This window comes from Xenopus tropicalis, chromosome 5, assembly GCF_000004195.4.
Source record: "Xenopus tropicalis strain Nigerian chromosome 5, UCB_Xtro_10.0, whole genome shotgun sequence".
NCBI classification, from domain to species: domain Eukaryota; kingdom Metazoa; phylum Chordata; class Amphibia; order Anura; family Pipidae; genus Xenopus; species Xenopus tropicalis.
Genome location: NC_030681.2, coordinates 116,646,315 through 116,670,339, shown reverse-complemented (window position 1 = coordinate 116,670,339; position 24,025 = coordinate 116,646,315). Strand labels below are relative to the sequence as shown.

Below are 24,025 nucleotides of genomic sequence, written 5' to 3'. Positions count from 1 at the left end.
CAGTCTCTTCTGAACCCCAGTGTAAAGGAACATCAGTCCTGTGATTTTCTATAGCAGCAGGAGATTGTGTGTCCTAGATACTGTATCTCTGTACCAAACAGTGTGAGATGCCATGTTTATGCCATTTCCTTAACATACTGATTCATTTAGGTATGGCCAATACAACAAACACTCAATAGATTCTTTTCTTGTATAACCCAGCTGCATAAAGATTGCCAAATAAACTGAAACCGAATAAGGAAACATATTTTATTGCAATAATATCCTTAGATATTTTCAAATTTACAGAAATGTTTCCTTAAAATGTACATGCATGTAACAACATAGAAGCTTTGATTTTCAGACTTAATGCATGCATGTAATTCCCCAATAAAATCCATAATTAAAAATAATACATATATATAGGAAAAATTACAAGAAAGTATTTACATAGTAAAAGCAGCTTAAACCAACGGAAGACTAAAATGGAAAAAAAATCATGTATCTATCTATATAATTTAAAAGGCCAGGAAAAACACTTTCTATGAAACTTTTCTGTGAAATCAGACATTTTGTATACAACACTGAAAAGCAGACTATGTACAAATTACAGTCTTAGTAGGAAATAAATTTCTGGTTCATCAGTATTGCTTGGCTCATGTCGATAAGTAAAGCCAGTGTCAATGTGGTCATTATACACTTGTGTATGGGAAGTGCATGCACCTTCTGGTATACCTCTGCCTTCTAGCCTTTCACTGTTAAAGTTATTATACAAGCTACCTATATAAGAACCAGTGGAATGCCTGTTGATGGGCTGAGAAGCCATGGAACGTTTGTTTCTTAAGACTACTTCACTTGAGTTTAAATTGCTTTGTTTTATTTTATTGGCCTCCTGTCTTTCTTTGGCACGGTTAGCAATGTTTCTGACCCTACTTTGACTCCTTGAGGATAGCTTTCTTGTAAGTGGCTTAGGACTGTCCCATTCTTCTTCTTCATAATATGATGGCCTGTTACTGTCGTCTTGGTCAAAAGACATCAGTTTGCGCAACTGTTCCGTTAAAGCATCGGTAGACTGAGGTCTGCTTTGAGCTAATGATGTATTTTCCGGACAAATAGCTGATGAAAGAAACCCTCTGTTGATCCGTTTGTACTTACTTTCAAAATTACAAGATATATCGTCTGATGTCAGATCTCCAAGACTTTTTGATATACATGGACTTGGCTGTTTAATACCTTGTAATGAATGAATGTGATAGTTTGAAGGTTTGGGCCAGTTTGCATTGGGCGAGCTGTGCAGGTTTCCAGACTGGGCAATATACTGTTTGTCTCGTGGTGCATCTGCTCTTGGTTTATAACTTGAATGCCTGTTTTGATAAAGTTGACCAGATCCGTGTTGAATGCCTGTGTTTTGAGAGTTTGGACAGGCTTGTGTGGCATACCTATTGACACCAGTATGTAAGAAATTCTTATCCGCTATTCTCTTAGGATTACTATCTACATTAAGGTTCTTTAGAAAGGAGTTGTGAGATGATATCTGTTTGACATTCTCATCTGTACAGCCTGATGATGTTTTCAGTGAAACTTGTGGCCTACTTTGCTTTGATTTTAGACCTAATGTATTGCTGTTTGCATTATATTGAGAACAAAACTGTAGGCTCTCAGAACTATCTAGCCAACTGTTTGATGAATTATTTTTTAAATTAGAACACGATGATATGCCATTGTTTGCATCCATCAATTTGTAATTGGCATCAGGAGGTACATGCTCTTCATGAATAAATGTATATATAGAATATTCACTTGTTTCAGGGCTGGAGAACACAGTAGTGTTGGAAGCTGAATGTAAAGATTGTCTTGTGTGCTTTTTTCTATTTAAAAGGTCAGATATTAACACATCAGAATTGTCACAAAAATTGCTTTGGCTGTTTGGACCTTGCAAACTTGAGACAAATGTCAAATTAGTTTTGTCTTCGGTGATCTCAAAGTGCCTTATTAAAGCAGACACCGTGCTTCCAAGTTCACTCTCGTTGACTGAAGGAACTTCACTTATAATATGAGAAATATCAGTTTCTAATAAAGGTGCAGTAGACTGTAAGTGATTCATGTCTGTACATATAGTGCTTGATAAATCAGTCACAGAAAATAAATCAGCTTTTGCATGATGCTTGGTGTTTTCTGGGATGGACTCCATTTTGTCTAATAACAGCATAGCTTCTTTTTCATTACCTTCTTTTGGCTTTAAAATCTCCTCATCAGATTCACTGGTAAATGTATCATTTAACTCTCTAATATCATCATAGTTTTGTTTTTCTAAATGTAAGCTCCTCCATTTTTTATGTACAGGTTTATTTACTGGATTTTCAGTCTGGTGACAATCTTTAAAAAGAGGGGAAGAATGTTGAATAGCAAGATTATTTTTATGAACTGGTAGATCCAGTTTTGTCATCTCTGGCTTCTCCTGGTGCTTAGCTTGCATCTCCCCTGCTGAACCTGAGTGAGTACAAGGAAAGGACACTTTAGTAAATGCTTTGCAAACACTTCTGAACACAGACGAATGAAGAATGTAAATTTAGGTTCAAAGGTGAAGGGACATTTTCATGGTATACTTCAATGTACAAAGAAGTGCTTATGTGAAATGGAAACATGACCCCACAAGTAGGTAGCTGTTTGACTTGGCGTTCCATGTAAATGTCTATTACATCCACTACGTGATGTAATATTCATTGTATGTGATGGTAATGAGATACCATACTGAATATATTAAGTTACCTTAAGATGTTTCCTAGTCAGATTTATACTACAAAAATAACAAAAGATCTGTTAAAACAGAGCAACTACCAATTACTACATATATGTAATATTTAACAAAAAATACATTCATCAAAACCAGTTTCAGATTCTTCATTGACATTTATAACTTGCTGGAGTAAGGTCTGAGATCAGTGAGATTTATAAACAATATAGTGTATAGATAATAAGGGAAATTTACTAACCAAAATGGCCAGTATATGTGTAAACAAAGTGATATTTTACAATGTGTGTATTGGAGCAGCAGTTTTATTTACTAGATTTACACATTTGAGGCCCTGGGCTCATTTTGGTGTTTTTTACAGTTATTGAGCAAGTGGTTTGAACGTTCTGCTTAGAACCTCTTCCCCAACTGGTCAGTCCCAGCAAGGTACATTTTTATATGAGAAAAGGTGCTAAATGTTGCGCAGAAGTAGAAGAGGAGAGGCAGGAATAGTGTGGCAACAAAATATAAAATGTTTTGACATTAGAAAAGACAAACTGAGATTAGAACTAAGACATTACTAATGTGATTATAAATTAATATCACTTCTTATATCAGGACCCCCATTCTAATGCCCATAGTGCCACTTGAGCATTAAATGTGTAAGGTTCCACCAGAGATGTCATCTTTTACAAACAGAGGTTTTCTTTACACTACATTTATGAGGCCTTTTTGTAGATTCTTTGAATGCCCATGACCTCTAACCAAACATTTATAATGAAACTGTTTATTTTCCTAGCCTACTGATTCTCATTTTATATGAATATTAAAATTCCAAATGTGTAGACCAAAACCCCATAACCATGTTATTTGCAACTAGTTTGCAGCTTGGTCAGATGGTACAGTTTGCTATTTTACCTGAAGCTATGTCACTTCTAGTCTCCTTAGAAATCTCTGATGTTGAAGGTTCAAAAGCCCCAAGTAGTAACTTATCCACAGGCATTGAAACAGGGCGTGCTTGCAGACTCCTTGAGGTTCTCTTTCTCATAAAATCTCTCTCTTTAGCACCAGATGTTTCACAGACAATGTCTTTACTCTCAGTTGACTCTTGAAACACCATCTTGGTCTTCTTCCTGGCTTTGGCTGGAGCACTCGCACTGCGTCGCAAGATACGGTCCCCAATTGATTTCTTACGAACATGACTATTGCTCTCAACAGAGCTATGCTTAGAACTCCTATTGAAAAACCCTTTCAGGCCAATAAACTGCCTGTTCTGAAAGAAATAATTACAAAAAAAAAAGCCTGAGTTGTACTTAGATACAAGAAGAATGTTGTGGACGTTATGAATAATGCATGGAGAATTAAATGGCAGAGGTGTCCAAGCTAAATACAATAAATATCAGCTTAGTATGACAGATCCATGGAGTGTATGAAAAGCTTGACTTCACAAAGCCACAACCACTATGACACTAATTGCCTACATTTTCTAATTAGCAGTGACACTGAATTAATTACAGAGTGTCTGACAGTTAGTTGAAAACTCAACTCTGTGTACACGGTAAATTCACCCATGCAATGATCAGCTATTTAATGTGTGAATGGGGATGAACTGAAGTGAGAGTGATATGTTGTTTGGTCAGGGATTGCCATTCAGGCAGCAGTCACATCTACCTTCGTAGCTCCTAGAAAGTGCAATATTGTGTAACTGGGATTGAGGATTAAAGGACTCCACTGAAATGGAAAGAAACATACATTGTACATTATGTGTTTATAATCAGTCTTATAGGCAAATGCATACACTTTAAGTATGAAGTAATACTTACAGATACCAAGCCTTAATACAGATACCAAGCCTTAAGTATCTGTCAAGCATATGTAAAAGAGAGATACAGAAGGTATGGAATGCTGGACTGCATCTTAAACAGTCATATTAAAATATCACAAAAGATGATAAATTGTTAGTGAAGAGAAAACTGACAGGAGGCTGCTTCTGCATATGAAATGCCCTTCCATGCCCTGTCAGAGGGATGATTAGTATATTTTCCCGTTATATGCAAACGACTAACATGCCACCTTAATATCTCTATTACCAAACATGACTTAATATGTATCATAAATTAAGCTGTGGACTATAGTCATTTACACCACCATAGCCAACTGGAAAAAAAGCAACTGTATATTTTGAAATATCCAATAATTAATTTCTTCCAGCAGATGTTCCTGTGATTTTTATTTATATATTTTAAAAGACAAGGAAAGTGCTATTGACTGGGGAGGGGGCAGGGGAATTTATTAGAAACCTCCGCATAAAAAATAACCTTGAAATCTGAGCCTTCGGTTACCTTTATTGTGAATTGTGCTGGCCCGTGGTACTCTTTCTATGAGCGCCATGCCACAATCTTTAAGGGTTTCCCAAGGATCACTTGCCAATGTCCAAGACCATTCACATGCACAGTATAGTAAAATGTCCAGTGTTGCTTTACTGCGCATGGTTTGAACTGCAGTGTTACTATTTTGTGCATGAAAATGATCCTGGCCAGCTGCAAAGGATTCCTGGGAAATCATTGAAGATGGTGGCATAACTCTGAGAGACAAAGTACCCAGGCCGGTGCATTTTTAGAGAAGAGGCTCCTTGTGGCTGTCGAAGACCATTCTCATGCACAGTATAGTAACGATGCAATGCCAATCATGCTCAGTATGCTTACTATGTTACTATTCTGTGCTTGCACCAATTTGCAATGTTATTATTCTGCGTTGGTCCTCTTCACTCCTTAGACCAGTCTAAAAATCTGCCACCCCCACAGCGAATAGTACTTTCCTTGTGCTTTACATTTCAGTGTGAGTAAAGTCTCAGTCCATAGATCTTACTTCTTGTGTATAATCACTTGGACTACACCATAAGCAGGTAGGAGAAAATGTTAGGCAGAAATACATTCTTGTTAATAGTCATTTTAGTGTGTAAAAACGCTCAGATATCTGAACTCACATTTTTGTATTTTATTTTAAGAATTTATCACTTAAGTGTTCTTGGAACTTTGGTGAAAGCATACATTTACCTACCTTTCCATATATTTCATTAATTGTAACATGAACAAATATGGAGGCTTCTGTTAGACCATCCAGATAAACATGCCGATATCCTGATGGGAAAAAAAAAATATGCACATCACTGAAGAACAGTATTTGGACATTTTCTAGGAATATTATGAAAGGCTATTTTTTTTCTCCTTCAAACAGCAAATGGTGCCAGCGAATTTATTTGTATTATATTACCTGAAGCAAATCTCACAAAATATATAAAGAGAAAAGATGCTCACCAGGCATAAGACTGTTAAAGGCTACAGTCCTTTGTCCAACAAAATCCCGGCCAATTGGATCATGGTCCCATACTAAGAACCTTACCAATGCTATTTCTGGCATATGAACTGTAAAGGTAAGAGTTTCCTCCCATACAGGATTGAAACCTAAAGAAAAAGATCAGGTGATACATCATTTTTATTATATATTTCAGACATAAAGAATTAAGAGTTTAAAATGCATTTGTATATTTTGGTAAAACATATCTAAATGAGATTAAGATTATGAACATATTATAAGTATGTTATGTATATAGTGAATAATATAACTCCTATTATTAAATATAAGGATATTTTAAATGTCTGAGTAGTTCCATGACCATAGAAAAGGACAAGGCAGAAGGCTTTTACACAGGTCATGGAAGCCAAGGTGACTTCTAATGTCCTCATATTTTACATTAGGGAGTGCATTATTTATTATAATACACAAGTTCCAGTGAGTCATGTGACAAAAAAAGTACATCACTAAGCACCGATTATAACAGATGACAAGGAAGCTGATTTTTACTATTATCCTTACATGATATTTTTATTACCAATGGTTTTAAAGCAATCTCATTTTTAAATATGATACATTGCTGTAGGACTGCTAAAAAATGTTAATTACCAATGTTCTTTATAAACCTAAACTATTGCACCTCAGCTTGAAATTACACATATTAGCTTGTTACTTTTAATTAGTAGGGAGGCACTCTGCTGTGTCTAATGCTTTCAACTCAAAAAGCCAGCAGTTAGCAATTTACATTTATGCTCATCTGGCAAATTAGGAGGATAAGCAAAGTGTAAAAAAAATGATTAACTACAACAGTGACAGATACTGAGAATTTTAAAAAAACATGATAAAATGGAATCGTTTTAAGTGAGTTTCCCTAGAGAGGGGTTGCACTAAGACAGATGATTATAGGTGAATAACCCTACTTTAGTGATCTTGTGGGAGTAGGTTAAAGTAGCAAGTGGTTCAGTCAGGATTAAGTTAGCCTTTTTAACATGAAGGATATTCAGAGTCTGGCTGGTGTAAGAACCACAAAAAGGTTCCAGTTGCAGAAAGGGACTCTGTAGATAGCTAGGGCTACAGGCAGTTAGCAGAGTTAATCGACAGTGGATGAAGCAGTCCCAATATCCACTATGGTGTGTTAGAAGTGTCAGTACCTTTTATAAATACTGGTACAATAACCCCAGTGTTAATGGCCCTGTGATTCTATGGGCCACAAAAAACGTCCTCTGTCCTGCCCTAAAACTGGTTCTGGTCAGTTTCCATTATCACAAATTATTGGATTCATTAAAGACATTTCTGTCCTGCCCTAAAACTGGTTCTGGTCAGTTTCCATTATCACAAATTATTGGATTCATTAAAGACATTTTGCCACATTTTGAACAAGAAATAAACCAATTAAAATTCCAAACGCAAGCACAACAGCTCTGCAGGTAATAGAACATTAATCACATTAATCTAACATGGCATATTACACACACATTTCTAGAACAGGTAGTTTTTCTTAGGTGCATTGTAGTTTCTCTGACTTTGCTGGTTGTTTGCTTTTCCTTAATTATGCTTCTTGTGGAACACTTAAGGCTGATGCCACACCTGGCGTATGGCGTATATTTTCTGCAAGCTGAAAAACGCTTGCTGAAAATATGCGCCATACGCACTATATGCCCCTACCTGTGCCTGCACCGGAATGAATGGAATATGCTCGGATGCAGGCACATGTAGCCGATATCTGCATAAAAATGCGAGAGAATCCAAAGTCTCTAATTTTTATGCGTATTTCAGCAACATGTGCCTACACCTGAGCGTATTCCATTCACACCGGTGCAGGCACAGGTAGGAGCGCATGGCGCATAATTTCAGCAAGTGTTTTTCAGCTTGCTGAAAATTTACGCCATACTCCTGCTCTGGCATTAAGCCTAAAGAAGTTGTTCACCTTTAAATTTACTTTTAGCCTGATGTAGAGGATGCTATTCTAAAATAATTTGCAGTTGGTTTTTTATTTCTTATTTGTGGTTTTTGAGTTATTTAGCGATATTCAGCAACTCTTCAGTTTGTAATTTTAGCAGCTATCTGGTTGCTGGAGTCCAAATTGTCCTAGCAACTAGCCATCAATTTAAATGAAAGGCAGCTAAATGAATAGGAGAGGGCTTTAATATAAAGATATATAATAAAAAGTAATAAGATTGTAGCCTTCCAGAGCATTTGTTTTTTAGATGTTAGGGTCAGTGACCCCCATTTTAAAGAGTCAGAAGAAGAAAGCAAACAATTAAAAAACTAAATTCTATAACATACTAAATGTTAAGTTAAAGGTGAACCACCCCCTTGAGAAAAACTCAATACAAAACTATATTGTCTTGACTGGACATATCATACAAACTGAAGCATTGCTTAGCTCAGTAATGAGCTTCGATCATTCTGCTGTAGATAGAATAACAAAAAAGTCTCTGACTGGTTGCTATGGGATACTGAGCTGAGGTCAGTTTACCCAGTGCGTCAGTTTAATAGAAGAAGAAATCATAGCACTAGAGCACAAATCAGGTATTTTGTTTCGGCCTTTATTTTGCTCCAACAGGTTTACAGTCAATATGCGAATGGATCAGTATGAAGGAAAAATCTCACCATTGTCATCAACTACTCGAGTCTGTTCCTTACAGCAGTCCACAGGCAAGCCGATAATTTCCACTTCTACAAAAGGGTCAATGATCTGTTCAAAAACCAGATTAGAGAAATGGTTATTATATAGCCCATACATGCACCCCACACTATGTACTGTTTAAATGTGACCACTTTATAAAACAAGGTCCCTCTCCAATAAACAGTCACATATAACAGCATCCTTTCTCTACATGTTTGCATTTACCTACAGTATATGGGCTTAGCAAAGGTAAAAGAGAAATGATGCTTTTGGTGAAGCATTTTAAAGCATATATGGCCTCAGGGCCATATCATTCTGACACCTGAAGTAGAATGGCTTGTCATTTCCACATTTCCGACAATTTCAAACCAAGGGGGCTGAACTTTTCCTGCAGACAAAACTGACTCCAGTTCAAGTTCTGAATTAAGAATCCAGCCTATTCTAACAAACTGGAATAGCTGTATAATAACTTATTGTATAATATAACTTTTTACGTTCCCCTTTTTTACCCGACTTGCAGCTACTAAGAGCCACTTATTGTTAATGTATCACTACTTGGCACTCTACCTAATGGCAGCTTTCAGACCCTATTTTCAGTACAACATACTGATCAACTGCTTTCACTTACTAGGCACTATGTCTCTATTGCAATATCCATCTGCTTCCCTGTTACAGCTGTGATTGGGGACACAGCCAGAGGTGTGACTATAGAGAAAGCAGACCCCACAGTTGCAGCGGGGCTTGGACCACAGGGTCTGCTTCCATTATAGCTAAGAAGTTTAAAAAAAAACATCAAGGGGGAAGGGCCCAGCTGCTCTCTTACCGAGGACAGTGACAAGCGGGGAAGTCGAGCGGGAGGCAGGCAGTAGGTAGGCAGGTGTGCCAAGTAACAGTGGCTGTGTGCCAGCTGCCTTGGAATTTTGTTTTTTGCTGGGGGGCCCGGCACTGACTTGTTCGCTGCTGGACACAGCAATGATTGACACAGCAATGATAACTATAGAAGATGGCTACAGTGGGCAGGACATTGATTTTATGGACGAAGGACAATGATTTTATTTTAGCAAGCGGCTGAGGGTCATAGTTATGCATTTAAGGAGCACTAAGTAAAGAACTATGTGAGGGGTAGCATCTAAAGATTGACACCTACACCTACTTACCTTCTAACCTAGGTTAGAAGCTTAGCCTTACCTCTCCTCTATCCCCAAGCATTGAATCTGGTGGTTTGGGAAGTTGCTGTCCACTGATTATCTTCAAAATTAACTGCTTTTTTGGGCTGGCAGGAAGAGGGTCAGCTGAAAATTGGTTAAATACACCTAAAATTCAAAAGGAACACTAAATATGTAAAAATCATACGATTGGAGTCAGCTCAAAAAGATCACATATAAAATAAATCAAATGCATTCATTATTGTAGAAGAGCTAAGATTGCAGTATTATATTTCATGGTAAATGTTATGTTTTGCTTTTGAAATATCGCTAAAGGATATATTTTAATGTCTAATAAACTGGTTTGTGTGGGAGAATGCCCCATTCAGATATTTGTATGTACTGGATTGTATATTGCACTACTAGGATATTCACCTATGCACAATTTTACAATAAAGAAAGGTACACACAAGGAGGACATACATAATAAATAACAGTATTAACATACAGACATTACGTGCTATGCGGTAAGAGACACAGTAGGTCTCTGCCCCACAGAGATTTCAGTCTAAGTTCCTTACAAGTTGCACATAGTGCCTGCTCTGTTGAACTGGGTGCAACTGTGGATACAAGAGGGCACTGGAATAAGCACTGCCTTCAAACACAATGCACTTGCTCCTAGAGAATTGAATGCTGATATGATATTAATATACTGTGGGCTGAAAGAGATGACATTTGCACCTAAATTCAGCAGGATTTATTTTTTTAATGCAACAAAAGAGTCAATGAAGATTTGCCCATATGGCTCTACACAAAGTAGCATAGTGTATTGTTACAAATCTATACAGAGTAATTAAGTACCCTCCAAACATACTTGCTAATCACATTACAGGTATGGGATCCCTTATCTTGAAACCCATTATCCAGAAAGCTCTGAATTACGGAAAGCCCATCTCCCATAGACTCCATTTTAATCAAATAATTAAGAATTTAAAAAATGAATTATTTGATTATATAAATAATAAAATAATAAAACAGTATCTTGTAATTGATCCCAACTAAGATATAAATAATCCTTATTGGATGCAAAACAATCCTATTGGGTTTAATTCATGTTTTATTGATTTTTTAGTAAACTTAAGGTATGGAGATCCAAATTACAGAAAGACCCCTTATCCGGAATACCCTTGGTGCCTAGTTTTCTGGATAACGAGTCCTATACTTGTACCTGCATATCTTAAAAAAATGCACATTGGCCAATGCCATGCTATATGCAAGAGTGTGTAGGACGCATGAGAAGCATGAGACTGCAATTCCAAAAAGAGTTGTAGTTCTGAGGGACAGCTCAATATTCTATCCCAGATATAAAAACAAAGGCAAAGTAAATCACAGAGGCAAAGGCTTAGAGTGGGTTTCATTATACCTCTTCATAGATGTTTTTTAAAGTATGCCTTACATCTGTAGAAACAAAAGCTGTAGTATTTGTCTCCCTGTTCAGTGGCATCGGATTTTCATCCCTGTCCATATTATTTGAACAAGGGGTTTTCTATGGATTATAATGTAAAGGCAGGCTCTACAGTTAAACTCAAAATGCAGATTGAAAATTCATAAACCTAACAAAGATGGTACAGTTGCCCTTTGTGTATTGTTCCATGCAAGAATAATATGGGCGCTACAGCAACATCACAGCATACAAATAAATTAGAGCAATACCTTTGCACATCTGCTGGGGCTTAAGGACATATCCACAACCACCATTCATCTTGAATTTAGCTCGATTTAATTCCATCATGCGTCCTTCTGTTTGATAGTTTAACGCAACTGGAGATATAAAATAAGTGAATTTAATTATTTTAATTTTTTATTTAATACAACTAGTCTGTGCAGTCCCAGAAGACATTAAAAATAGAATCTTATCTTGATGTAACCCAGTTTCCCACAGTCTGATGGAAGCCAGTGCTTGCTACAAGTCTCGTATTCTCTTACTGTTATAGACAACGTAAGCAAAAATGCTGTTTTACAGCCCTGTAAGGGCATAGAGCCACAAGCATTTTCTTGTGTAGAAACATGACCTTAGAAAACAGTTGCAAATATTTACACCTCCCTTTCAGTTAAGGCTGAATAGTTACAGCCTACATTTCCTTTTAACCTGAGATAGAGAGTACAATTCTTTGTTTATAGACAAATCTGAAAATGTTATAAAAATTATGTTTTATAGGTGGTAAAACATTGAATCTGGCAGGACATACATAGAATTCGTCAAGTAATGCAGCTGTCTTAAAGCCTATTTCTCCCCAGCACCCTGTGCCTTTCTATCCTTGCGTCTCGTCAAGTGCTCAACCCACCCTCTCCAAGTGTTGCAGCTTTGCTAACTAACCTGCCACTTAAAGGGGAACTCCACCCAAACACAACTTAATATAAATAACATAATTTCAAGCAACTTTGCAATATACATCAATTAAAACATATGCAGCCTTTTCATGATTTTTAATGTAATGATATTGTCTGGAACAGTTACCTAAGCCCCGTCCCCTGTTCACCTGCTGATCTGGCTGACTACTTTGAGAAAAAAATGTAACAGTAGTCGACTTTCCTCAGCCTGCCTTCAGCCTGCACCCTCCCAATCCCACAATTCCCTGCACATGTGATGCCAGTAATGAAAGTAACATCACAGTGCAATGCATTGTGGGTTATGTAGTTCCTGCATGCTGCCTGTAAGCTGTGGAGAAGTTGTTACTATTTGTAACATCTATTTTTTAGTCCCTTGCCAGGATTTTAGGATATTAGGGTTTTTTTTGTGTTATTTGGGGCTTTTTAACAAATTTTGGTTGTGAAGCCGGAGTTCCCCTTTAGCTACCTCTCACACTGTATGGCTCATTTACAATGGATACAGGTGCAAGTGTGGGAGTGAAATTATGCTTTTTAGTGCCCATTCACAGAGCACTGATCACATAGGCACAAGAGAGCCCTATAATTGTCTGTGATTAGAAAGTACTAAGCACAGGGCTACCTTTTCTTTGTGTCTTCTTGGGGTCCTGCCCACTTGCCCTGAATGATAGAAGATAGGTGTATGCCAGAGGATTCCCTTCTCCTGCCCATGAGCTAGACTGCTGGAGGTTAATTTGGCCTCCACTCTATCTTCTAGCCTCCACTCGATCTAATTACAAAGAACTCGAGAGTAGAACTAGACGGACTTCTGTTTTTTTCCTAGCCTGTATGTTACCATATAAAACAACTTTATTCTGTTTCATATTTATGTTTACCCTATTTTTATTTAATGTACACATAGGAGGAATACCTAATTTTTCCAGCAACTAATACACAGGTAGTGGAAGAGAACTACAGAGAATGCTAATTATACAACGAGGAAAAAACAATACAACAAATAACAAAAGGTTATGTACTCACCAAGCTGAATTCCTGCATTCCAGTAGGCCACTGGGTTAAAATTACTAGAGTCTATCCTGTATGCAGATGGATAAATCCTAGTTAATTGTTTTTGATTGTACAACATGAGCTGCTCAGATTTGTGCTGAACCACCTGGTGTGCTCTTGTTTCACTAAAGGATAAAACGTTTCCTGAGGTCCCTGTAAATTGAATTAAGAACACTAATTAATGGACAGAAACTAATTAGTGGACAGAAACAAAACTGAACTGAAGAAAACCTATTTTTGGTGTGGTACATTTTGGCTATTACCCCTATGCAGTCCTTCAGTGCTGTAAATCGCCCTTTTGTTTTGTTTATTAGGATCTGCTGATTCTCCCTGCTTTCTTAGCATGCTGCATGGATAGAGTATTTATAGCTCACATTTCATTGTAAAAGACGTTTTAGTAAAACTTTTAGTTATTGGCTTTTAATTACCAGAATATTGGGTTTGTTCTTTAACATGTCACACCCACCAATAAAATCTCAGCAAGTAACTTTAAGATATAGTCTAGGGGTAACCAGATCACTTGAAAATTCAGGGACATGTCTAACAAATCTTGCTGATAGGCCTGAAATGACAGCAGTTTAATTTAAATGCAATCAGTGCTGTCCTGCAACATGTATTTATTAGATGTATCCCTGAATTTTCAAGTACTCTGGTCACCCTAATATAGTCTGCTTATCCTACCTTCACTTTTCCGCTCTCAGTGAACAGAAGCCTTACTAAAAAAGCAGTGAGCTCATGTTCCTGTTCATGTTCATGTCTGGAGTTTTCTACCAGGTCATACAGTAAATACAGAATAAACTGTTTAAACAACTCAGTCTCATTATGGTGCAACATCAGGCCCAGACTGGCCAACTGTGGATTCAGGCAAATGCCAGAGGGGCTGCTGTAAGAAACTACGTTTCATATGGTTTTCAGACTCTGTGTGGGTTCTGAATTATCATCCAGATAATTTTCGTACCACGGCGATCGGTCATTTAGTGGCATGTATAATGTATCTCATGATATCCTTGGGGGACCTACAATGCATTTCCAGAAAGTCACTTTTGTACAATCAGCTATTTCAGAATATCTTCCGATTTTTTATTTTTAGGGCTTTATCCTACAATTTCAGTCTGAATGTTTGTTTTACGGGGTTTAAACATACAATTCAAAAGTACGATTGAAGAGGAAAGCGTTCATCGGAAGAAGACTAAAATCTGAACGTGTATGGCCACCTTTATACATGCACATATACAGAGGTTCACTTGCAATGACAAGAGAGCTGCTATAGATTTAAAAGAAGCTAGACATTATTTTTTAAAGGTCTAGTGGGATCCTCAGGCAGCTAGCTTACAGAATAATTTGGAATAATAGATGGTATAAACCAGGACTTTAAAACTAATGTTGCCCTTTTTATTGTGAATGATTCATTTTGTTATTATAAAATGCACAGCTTCAGACTGTTCCTCCACAAGTACACACTGAATGTAAATTATCAACAAAAGCAGCACTTATGGGAAAGAAAATCCTAAAAAAATGCCTTTTGTGCATACGCATGTTCTCTGCTGTAATGATACAAAAACTATTTTGTTCTTCAAGCAGGATGAAGAGCATTGTTTGGATGCATGTCAGCAAACCATGAAATAATGATAAATGCTGCGACAATAAAGAATCTTTCTTGTTCACCGGAAATGTTTTATTGTTGCCTGATTTAGCTTTTATAACGTTAAAGGTACATTACCCTGAGGGAACGATTTCTAAAGAACTATGTTAATTTTATGCCTCAAAACAGAGCCAAATTGGTTGCATATTTATAAAGCAGAAGATTCTAAGGAGTGAGCAAAAGAACAGAAAATTTCTCTTGCGCGTAAATCCCATATGTTTTAGCTCCAGGCAATAACAATATTAGTTTTTTATGGATGATTTCAGAACTGCACAACTTTTTTGTTTATATTTGTGACATCATTGCTTAGATTTACAATACACAATAAAATCTGCCAATCAGTATTGCAATATCATTTTACATTTCTGCAACTTTTAACAAAGGCCCCTAGTTGTTCTGGGCAAAGCAAAAATACATTGGGGTTTAAAGGAATAGGTGCAACAGTGCAGAAAAGATAAAGTGATCCAGCTTTTGCAGGACCTCAGATCTCAGTATTCTTTACTTACTTGCCTGCTTTATGTTGCATTCAATAATACACATTTCAACAATACACATTCATACATTAACACACATTTAACATGCCTTATACATTGCAGGATACATACTTCCATGACATTTCAATGATTGTCCCCATGGAGGGTCAGCCAATGGATATACACTGGCTGACACTCCTCAGTATCCAACTAATGGCCTTACACGTGGAAGTCCACATTGACTTTTTTTATTCATTTGGACCAAAAGCCAAATGTAAAGCCATAAGGATTAATCATCATTGTCTACAGATACTAATAAGTGAGGATTATGTATTAATTTATTTTTAATGTTGAAAAATGATCTGATCTTTATTTAAAAATGATCTGATTTTTATTTAGTAGGCTGGACAGTTACTGATTATTATTATTCTTTGTGTTTAGATCGAGTCTTAGTATTCTATGGCTTCATTGCAAGATTTGTGTGGGGTTAGGATTTGTCAGTGTTGGACTGGCCCATGGGGATACCAGGAAAGCTCCTGTGGGCCAAAGCTCCAATAGGGCCTCCTGCGTCTAAGCATTTGGCCTATTTTACGGTCATTCTCTATTTCTGTATGGCTACAAAAAAGCTAAATAGATGGAAGGATAGATTATAGTATGTTAAGAAAAGAAACTAGAAGAATAAAAATAGTTTGGAGAGTAGGTCCAAGGTATTCTGGTGGGATCCTGGAATCCCCGTCTGACCCGAGGCTTGGTGACCCACAGTGTCTTTGAAAGAGACTTTTAAGTATTATGCATTATAATATATAATATATCCATGTTAATTCTGAGAGGATGCGCCAGGGGCGGGCCAAGTCTACCGGGCGCCCTAGGCAACCCGGTCGGCCAACTCCGTCCACCTCCCCGCCCCCCGAACGGCTCATGCGCGCCAAAGCACAGGCGGCGGTGCAGGGGGGGGCGGTGCAATTAGATCGGTCATTGCCTCCACCGCTAATGACAAGCGGCGGAGGCAATGACAAAGTAGCACTAGGGGTAGGCAGGAGAGGCTCCTGCCTGGTGCCCCCCAATCGTTGCGCCCTAGGCAGCTGCCTCTTCTGCCTACCCCTAGTTCCGGCCCAGGGATGCGCAAACAAAAAAATAAAATACCCAGCAGTTTAAAAAAAACCTTTAAGAGATTATTTCTTACCATCATCTACAATGTCTTGTGCAGCCACAGAATTTGTGTAGACAACCAAGTCTGACAAAGCTCGACATAACTTCATTGTCTTCCTTCGACGACCCAACCTGTTAAGTTATATTTTTTCATTTGAATATGCACACTACTGCTACTTATCTTCCTCATGCAACAATATGATATTGTGTATGGCTGAGAATTCAGCATATAGTGCTTAAAGGACACAGAATGTTGGATTCAACAGAGGGTGCCAACAGTGAATCCAATTGCTACGTTTTTTTCCCCATGCTGGATCTTATTAAGGAAAAAAACTGCCCTTATTTCTAACAGATATACCAAACATGCCAAAACGTTTGTAGTCTTTCCAATAACTGAAATTCTAGACAAGGTATAATATCAGATTGGCCATAAATAATATTACTTTCTGGCTACCTTTTAAATCAACTTTTGTAATTAATGAATAATGTTAAAAGTGTACATTTTGTCACTGTAAAGACAGAATGAAAAACTTTATTTTAAAACAATACAATTATAAATGCAATATATTGTGTTTAATTCTTCTGAACCAGTCCAGGTGTTTTACTTAAAATTTGACCATATTTGCTTACCTGTAATTTGCATATTCAACATCTTCCTCTCCACCAATCCAAGCACAAGTAAGCAAGATGCCATATGTAGCTTGGCTCCACCTACAGGAATTATGAAGTAATGTCTTCAATTGCCTACCCCACCCCATTCATTTCCAATATTTCTCAGAAATTTAGCACAGGGCAAGAAAAAAAGAAGAAGATAGGAACAAACACAAAAGACGTAGCAAAGGCAGAAAATAAACACAGATTGGTGCAAAGTAAAAACGATTGCTTTTAATGTCTGTGTTATAAGTCCATGATCAACATGCTGCTCCAATTGTTGGAATGCAAGTGATTAACAAATGGGTAGAGGAAAGTGAGTAATATGAAATGCTTCCTATGAGGATTAAAAAAAACCCACTGCTCTGAAATTGGTGTTAGGCTCAACTGTTCAATTGCCATCATTTGCTTTTCTCCACACCCCTGTAGATATAATACATGAAATATTTTGCAGCTGAAAGACAGGGCAAAAGCGGGTGATAGGTATGGGTTTATATATAAGCACCTTTCCTTTATGTTTTCCCTAAGTACTAGTATATTAATGGCTTTTGTTTATTCTCTATATGTTTTCTGAATATCAGATCTAAGTTATGCGGTTTGTCACTCTAGAACTTAATCAGCTAAATATGTTCAGTGTGCCAGCAGAACAGTAGTGGGGTTATTTCATTTATTAAAAAATAAACTCAGTGTTTGAATTCTTCAATTCTCACAGCTGCAGAATCTCAGCTAAGGTTGTAAGAGAAAAAAGGCTAATACCATTATAAACTGAAAAGAAATTTGGGAAACAGAAAGGAAAAGGTAAAAGCTGAGGTATATTGGACTTGAAGAAGGGGTCAGATGTAGCCTTACCTATTCTTGGATTGGTGGTGAGAAAATTCAATATTTCCTGCTAGAGAAAATGTCTATAAATAAAGATTTTTTTTTCATATGATTAGAAATGTTTCTTCTGGAGGCCCCTTGTATAAACTTGTGTTGCCAAAGCTATAAGCACTATAGTGTGATTATTAATAACATGTACCTATCTGTATTGTCTCGGCAATCAAGCCATGCCAACTGCCATCCTGTATTTGGCTATATCCCATGGCAAAATCGAATTAATCAATAAAGGCCAAACACATCTCAAGGAATAACTCTTCTAAACTAATCAGTTTCTTTAAGATGTGAGAGTATATACAGTGACACCCCTTTAAAAACAATAATTCATGCATTGTTTATAATCCGAATAAATCTAGCCTCCTACATGTTTCCAGGGTTATTCCAAACCGATATCTTATGATGCTGGCATTAACAAACAGTCCTTGGTGCAATCAGATGGCTCAAGATAACCGGAATTCTTTCTGGGGTGATAATGGCTGCATCTGTACATTATGAGAAGTTGAGTTTTATCCTTTCACTGATCCTCTTTCATAAATTGGAAGCACAACCTCAAATAAACTTTGGCTCATTGATGGATATGAGTTGGAAAAGAGTAGACCAGGGAGAGTCAAAATGTAGTTTGACAGCTATTGCTAGAGTGACTGCTATGATAACTGATATATTGTAGGCCAATTCATTTGCAGGGGCCATTCTTATACTGAGGCATGTTGACAGCTGAGGTTGGCTATCCCTGGTGTACTCAGTGGCTGAGCTAAAGAAGCAACAGGACAAACTGAGACATATGAGGACAGTGGTGAACATATAACTGGTCGGATTTGCTCCTTGCAAGCTGGGTGCCTTGAGAATCCAATTACACTGCAACAAGATGATCTGAAGAAAGCAATTCCAATAAAATGACTGTTTGATGAGTTCAAGATAAAACATTTTCACTGAATTTACTTACCAAGCACTTTAAAACACAGCATACATGCGAAAGCACAAGCAGTACCAAAACATCATTTACAATCTATTGATTTCTATTAAACAGGCAAGTAAAACATTTTGTCCTTTGATTAAAGATCCTGATTGTGTATTGGTTATCCTTTATGCCTACTTGCCCTGGATAATTAACTGTAAATGATAGTGTAGTTATTGGTTTTACTGCCACATAACATACTAAGGCTCATTTATGGAAAGTAGCCATAGCACTTTACAGAACTGTGCCCATTTAAATGCCATACACCTAGCTCTTGCACCTGCTTGTGCTATTCTGTACAAGCACTCACTGACAATTTTAGTGCATGTATTTAATTCAGTTGTTTCACAAGCCTTTGGCCTGGTAAGATTTAAAACATTAATGGGGTTACAACCATCATAAGCAGTAATTCATCCTATATATGATTTACCCCCTTCAGTATTACTTAAATTGCCTATTATCTTATAATTATTAAAGGCAGAACAATCCTATTAGGTTTAATTAATGTTTGAATGATTTTTTAGTAGAATTAAGGTATGGAGATCCAAATTATGGAAAGATCCCTTATCCCAGGCCCTGAGCATTCTTGCTAACAGATACCATACCTGTATAAACAAATCATCAGCCTACAGGTTAGTTATATGTCCCAATAAATGGATTTGAGAGTACTAAGATTATTTTCAACACTAAATTCATTTATTATAAGATCTAAATTGTTGCTTTAAGAGTAAAAGAGTGCTGCATAATTGCAAAGAACTGACCTGTGTGCCTGTGCTGTTGTCTCTTTTGGCGATGAATCTTCATCATCACTAGTACTGCAAGATTTAGACCTGGATTTGGAAGCTTTCTGTAGGAAAGACAAATATCATAGATGCTAAATCAAACTGCAGGTAATTTTAAAGGGGATATATACCATACATTTTTACAATGCACTAAACCATGTAAAATAATGTAAAATAGAAGTGCTTTTATTTTAACACCTTTGGCTTCAAATATGTCCATAACTGCTTGAAAACTGTGCTCTACCCAGACCTTATGCAAGCTTACGGTTTAGACTCTTCAGTATGTGGCTGGGAGCCGCAGCCCTGACAGACTTCACTAACACAGCAGAGCTACTTAAAGTGCAGTGAATATGCATAGTTACATAGGGTTGAAAAAAGACCATCAAGTTCAACCCTTCCAAGTAAACCCAGCACACACAACCTATATTTACCATTTATCTATACACTCACAAACAAACTATGCTTGTACAAGAACTCATCCAGGCCCCTCTTAAAGACATTAACAGAATCTGCCATTACCACATCTCTAGGAAGGGAATTCCCCAACCTCACTGCCCTCACCGTGAAAAACCACCTGCGCTGCTTCAAATGGAAGCTCCGTTCCTCTAATCTGTGTGTGTTGATCGTTTTTATGCGAAAAAAGAACATCCCGTATCTGTCTATAATCTCCTCTAATGTATAGGGTATGCATAGGGTGGGCGGGGCTTAGCGATGTCACAGTCTGTCTTTTCCTGCTCTACTGGCTCCTCTTCCCCCCCCACCTATCCTCTGGCAGCAGCACAAGCAGAGAGACACAGAAGGAGGAAACTGGGAGGGGGTTTTCCCTGCTACTGTTGAGTAAAGCCTGTCAGTCAGTGCTGTGACCAGTTCCTGTGGGAGACTGAAGCAACACTCCCATGTTCCATTTTGCTCTGGCTTCTGATCAGAGAGGTTGTCTCTGCAGCTCTCATATAATGACAGTTTTAAAATGCTTTCAAAACATCTTTCTTTCTGCATCTTTTCCTTTCTTTCCCATTTTGAGGGAGGATGAATATTATAACTGAATATGAACTTTATATAAAATGTCTCCTTTAAATAAAAACATACTTTTTAGAAATGGTTCTAAATGTTTTAAAGGAGAAAGAAAGGTAAAAACTAAGTAAGCTTTATCAGAAAGGTCTATGTAAATCAATTTTTTGTTCTCTTGTGCTCCTGAGGAAGCGTACCGATAGTACGTGAAACGCGTTGAGCTATTTAAGAACCCATGTTTCTTCTACATTCTGTAAGTAATATTGCTTTTAGCAGTTTATTGAAATAAACAATATTGCACTATTTGCCGCTTTTCTCTTTTTGTGCCTTCACTGAGGAAACGGCCATTACCTGTATTTGGCCTGAAATTACTGCCATCTGGTAAGCAGTTTTGCATCACTGCATAAGGTGTTCCTAGTTTTTTACTGAGCACTTGCTTCTTTTCTGGGTGAGAGTTTCACTTAGGACATATATTTAAACGTTATTGCATCATTATTTGTCTTTTGTTTTTACATATATGCGCTCCGGTTATTTGTTTCTATGAACTATGTAAATACAGCCATAAGCACTCACAGAGAACGCTAAAGAGCCTATTTATTAGCAATGTAAACAAATGGCAAACAAATACACTGCACATCAGTGCCTGTATGCCAGGCATCATTATGTAAGATCCAGTGTATTAATAAAGCTTTGTACTTGGCAAAAAGCAGTGTCGAATTCCACTGAAAATGTTTTTTTTTTTTTACATAGCTTCTTATGGTGGAATTTTATTGTCTCCTAAATTATTCTCTTGGACTTGGGTTATGCAAGATATAAAATAATTGTGTAAATTACAGAGTTTGGATGGCATAATAGTTAAACAACATACTACCACACACTGGGATTTTGTCAAAATGCACAAGAATGCATACACAATATTTTGCCAAGGTGCACCCAATGTGCAAATTAAATTCCTAAATACGTCACAGACAGACATAAACATGTATAGAGACAAAACCACCCTTTGTTTATATTATTATTAATAAAGTTGTGACATTTTGGGCCAAAACACACCTTCCTCAGACAGACTGAACATTCCTGACATCTCCAAATGGAAACACTACAGAGTAATAAAAATTAACTTAACACTTCTCTTAAACTGAGGCCTTGTGGAGATCTATTATTTATACACAAGAGCAAAAATGTCATATCCCACTGCTCACAAGGACCCTCATAAATTCTATCCATTTGCCTCTAATAAAGCCAGGGACAATGTCTAAGCACAAATGAATGCATTTTTACACACCATAGTTACTGCATGTGTAGAAGTCAATGGATGAGAATTCCAAGTGCCCTTATGTGAAGCTGGATCCAGTTTAATATTTGAGCAGTTATTTTGATTACACTCCCATGGAAACATAAGAGCTGCACAGAAAAATATGGTAACAATCTTTTATTTAACACATATTAAATGTCTATGTTGAGACTGGGGGAACTACACCCAAAACTTATGCTGCCCAGCCTTTCCAATCAAGCACTGGGATTTTTTAGGCAAGTAAAAAAAATACAAGATAAAAAAGAGGGTTAAATATAATGATGGCTTCCATGTGTCCATAGTCCAGGCATCCAGCATATTTAATTTGCATCCCCTCTCTGATAAACTGTTTTATGCATGACCTTTATTTTAAAAAGAGCATAGCTCATATTTATTTTGCTTAGCCTTTATACCATAGAGAGATTACAAGGGAAATATAAAATAAATACAATATCCATTAAGAAAATAGCATTTGACATTTATTTGTTGATATGTATGTAAGATATAACCTCTGAAAAACCAAATACATTGGTGATATTGCTTGCCAGCGGGACAGACCGTTGCTTATGCAGTGATCCTAATGTGCACAGGAACTGAAGTATGAAAAGCTAAATTGCTCATGGAGTGTGACTTGTGTAAAATGCCATTTAACATCAGAGCAACATGCACTGTAGAGTTGGTTTCTCTATACAAGTAGTCAGCGTTTCTAGGTAGTTTCTACTAACATTGTCCATGTATTCTATAAATGCATGTATAATATTAATGTTGAACAAAGATGATTAAAAAAGCAATATAACCCTGTTAAAATATTACATAAATATCAATCCCAATGAAGACAGAATAAGGGTTGCTTCTTGTAAGGTGAATCTTTTGGAAAGTCTGAATGGCCAGGACAGAATTTTTTCCCTCTTGAGGCATAATTGGCACAGGCTTCAGGCTGGGTTTTTTGCCTTCCTCTGGATCAAAACAGGTAATGTATTTTAAGTTTTATTTGTCATTGAAGTGGTAGGACCTTGCCAGAGTACTACACAGGAAATTTTAGAAGAGGGAGAAAGGAGGTTCTGCACAGTGGATTGATAGATACATCCTGCTAGGTGACAGCCTGCTTGGATTTCCTATCATAGAGACACTGCAGATTCATGAACGGCAGCAGGGCTGCTGAACGTCTCTCATGGTGGGACATGCAGCTCCTGCTGGTAGCAGAGTTTGGGGCCATCCTCTCTGTAGGTAGAGGCAGCCTAATACATCTCTTATGGAATTCTGCCTTTGAATATTGCCTTGGGGTGAGGCTGGTAAGGTCCTATTTATTTGATAAAATGTAAATAAAAGATGTGGCCTCTTTTTAGCCATTTCTGGCTCCTGGTGAGTCCCCATGTTAAGATATTTACTGATCTAGCCAAGTGGACTTACTTTGTGTTTGGCAATACTTCCAACTGAAGACCTTTTAGACTTTCCACAATCTTTTGTGTCATCATTCTGCAATAAATAACAAAAGAAGTGTTATAAATGTGATATGTGGATATTAACCCTGATACCTCACTATCACAAACACCACAATATAAATGTACATAAAAAATATTTTTATACACAAATACTGCTTTCAGTAGTAATTAGCAAGATAACTTTTAAAACATTAAAAATATGAAACTACTGTATATTGGAAGCTCTTATTTGCTGTCATTAAACAAGCATCTAGATCTAATCTTTAATAATTAAATACAATAGGATTGTTTTGCCTCCATTAAGGATTAATTATATCTTAGTTGGGATCAAGTACAAGGTAAAGTTTTATTATTATTACCTAGAAAAGGGAAATCATTTTTAAAAATGGATAACGGGTTCCAGATAACGGATTCCATACCTGTACTCTATAGATTAAAACATAAGATCTGCTCTAACTTATGTTCATTAAGAACTAGTTA

The 24,025-nt window shown here is 37.1% G+C and overlaps 1 protein-coding gene across 6 annotated transcripts in view; it reads right to left on the bottom strand.

The window, feature by feature from the left end:
• Positions 1-235: 235 nt before the first annotated feature.
• The window catches only part of plch1 (phospholipase C eta 1), a 115,829-nt gene continuing 92,039 nt past the window's right edge, over positions 236-24,025 (bottom strand). For 2 of the 6 annotated variants that reach the window (XM_031902336.1, XM_031902337.1), the window contains 13 exons: positions 23,514-23,579; positions 19,781-19,866; positions 17,168-17,248; positions 16,572-16,669; positions 13,247-13,426; positions 11,552-11,659; positions 9,882-10,006; positions 8,678-8,762; positions 6,028-6,174; positions 5,771-5,850; positions 4,382-4,441; positions 3,629-3,983; positions 236-2,469 (listed from right to left, as the gene is read on the bottom strand). In XM_031902336.1, the coding sequence (XP_031758196.1) occupies positions 587-2,469; positions 3,629-3,983; positions 4,382-4,441; positions 5,771-5,850; positions 6,028-6,174; positions 8,678-8,762; positions 9,882-10,006; positions 11,552-11,659; positions 13,247-13,426; positions 16,572-16,669; positions 17,168-17,248; positions 19,781-19,866; positions 23,514-23,579 (3,354 nt within the window). In that variant the 3' untranslated portion in view covers positions 236-586. Of the gene's footprint in view, positions 2,470-2,748; positions 2,777-3,628; positions 3,984-4,381; positions 4,442-5,770; positions 5,851-6,027; positions 6,175-8,677; positions 8,763-9,881; positions 10,007-11,551; positions 11,660-13,246; positions 13,427-16,571; positions 16,670-17,167; positions 17,249-19,780; positions 19,867-23,513; positions 23,580-24,025 lie in introns of all 6 variants that reach the window. The other 4 variants (XM_031902339.1, XM_031902338.1, XM_012963444.3 and 1 more) reach the window with 4 other exon arrangements.